The sequence below is a fragment of the Phaethon lepturus genome, unplaced genomic scaffold (assembly GCF_000687285.1).
Source record: "Phaethon lepturus isolate BGI_N335 unplaced genomic scaffold, ASM68728v1 scaffold27633, whole genome shotgun sequence".
NCBI lineage: Eukaryota > Metazoa > Chordata > Aves > Phaethontiformes > Phaethontidae > Phaethon > Phaethon lepturus.
In genome coordinates, this window is record NW_010527399.1 from 519 (window position 1) to 1,204 (window position 686).

General features: G+C 61.1%; 1 protein-coding gene across 1 annotated transcript in view; it reads right to left on the reverse strand.

Moving 5' to 3' along the window:
• The window catches only part of LOC104617931 (voltage-dependent calcium channel gamma-2 subunit-like), a gene marked incomplete at both ends in the record, with an annotated part of 4,736 nt that overhangs the window by 514 nt on the left and 3,536 nt on the right, over positions 1-686 (reverse strand). Inside the window, one exon of the mRNA XM_010283376.1 lies at positions 177-317. Within this exon, the coding sequence (XP_010281678.1) occupies positions 177-317 (141 nt within the window). The remainder of the gene's footprint in view (positions 1-176; positions 318-686) is intronic.

A 686-nucleotide genomic window follows, 5' to 3' on the forward strand; every position in this document is an offset into this window, starting at 1 on the left:
TGAGCTGGCAGGACGGAGAGGCATCCTTGGGACGCTGCTTGGGACGCTGCTTTCACCCTGAATAAGGCTTGTCAGGGCTGGGAAACACACGCACCCCTGCCTAGGGAGCCGTGCCCTTGCAGGATGCCCTGGCTGGGCAACCCCCCCACCCACGGCACCCTGGAGCCCAACTTTACCTGCGGACACGAAGAAGATGCCGGCACTCAGGATGATGTTGTGTCGGGTTTTGTAGAACTCGCTGGCTGCAATGCAGAGTCCACCCATGAAAAGCAGAATCACACTCAGGATCGGGAAAATACTAGAGGCTCTAACAGCCCCTGCGGAGGAGAGAGGGAGAGGGGCAGAAAGAACAGCGCGGGTGTGAGAGAGAGGAAAAAGGAGCATGGAAATGGTGCCGGGACAAGGGGATGGGGGCACATGAGCGTGTTCCGTGGGTGGGGGCGAAGGGGAGAGACGGAGGGCAACGTGTCGGGGGGTAGTAATTCAAGGAGGGATAAAGGTGTTGGGGGACAGAGGGAGGGAGAGAAAAACAAAGTGTGTCAGAAAAAGAGAGTGGTCCGAAGCAGCTCTCCAGTGCCCTGGCCGCTGCCACGAAGCTGGTGGACCGGCATGGGGAGGCAGAGGGGGCTATGGGGCCGGTGGCTGAGCTGGGAGCCTGCCTGTGCTGCCTGTCCCCGCCCCCCCCG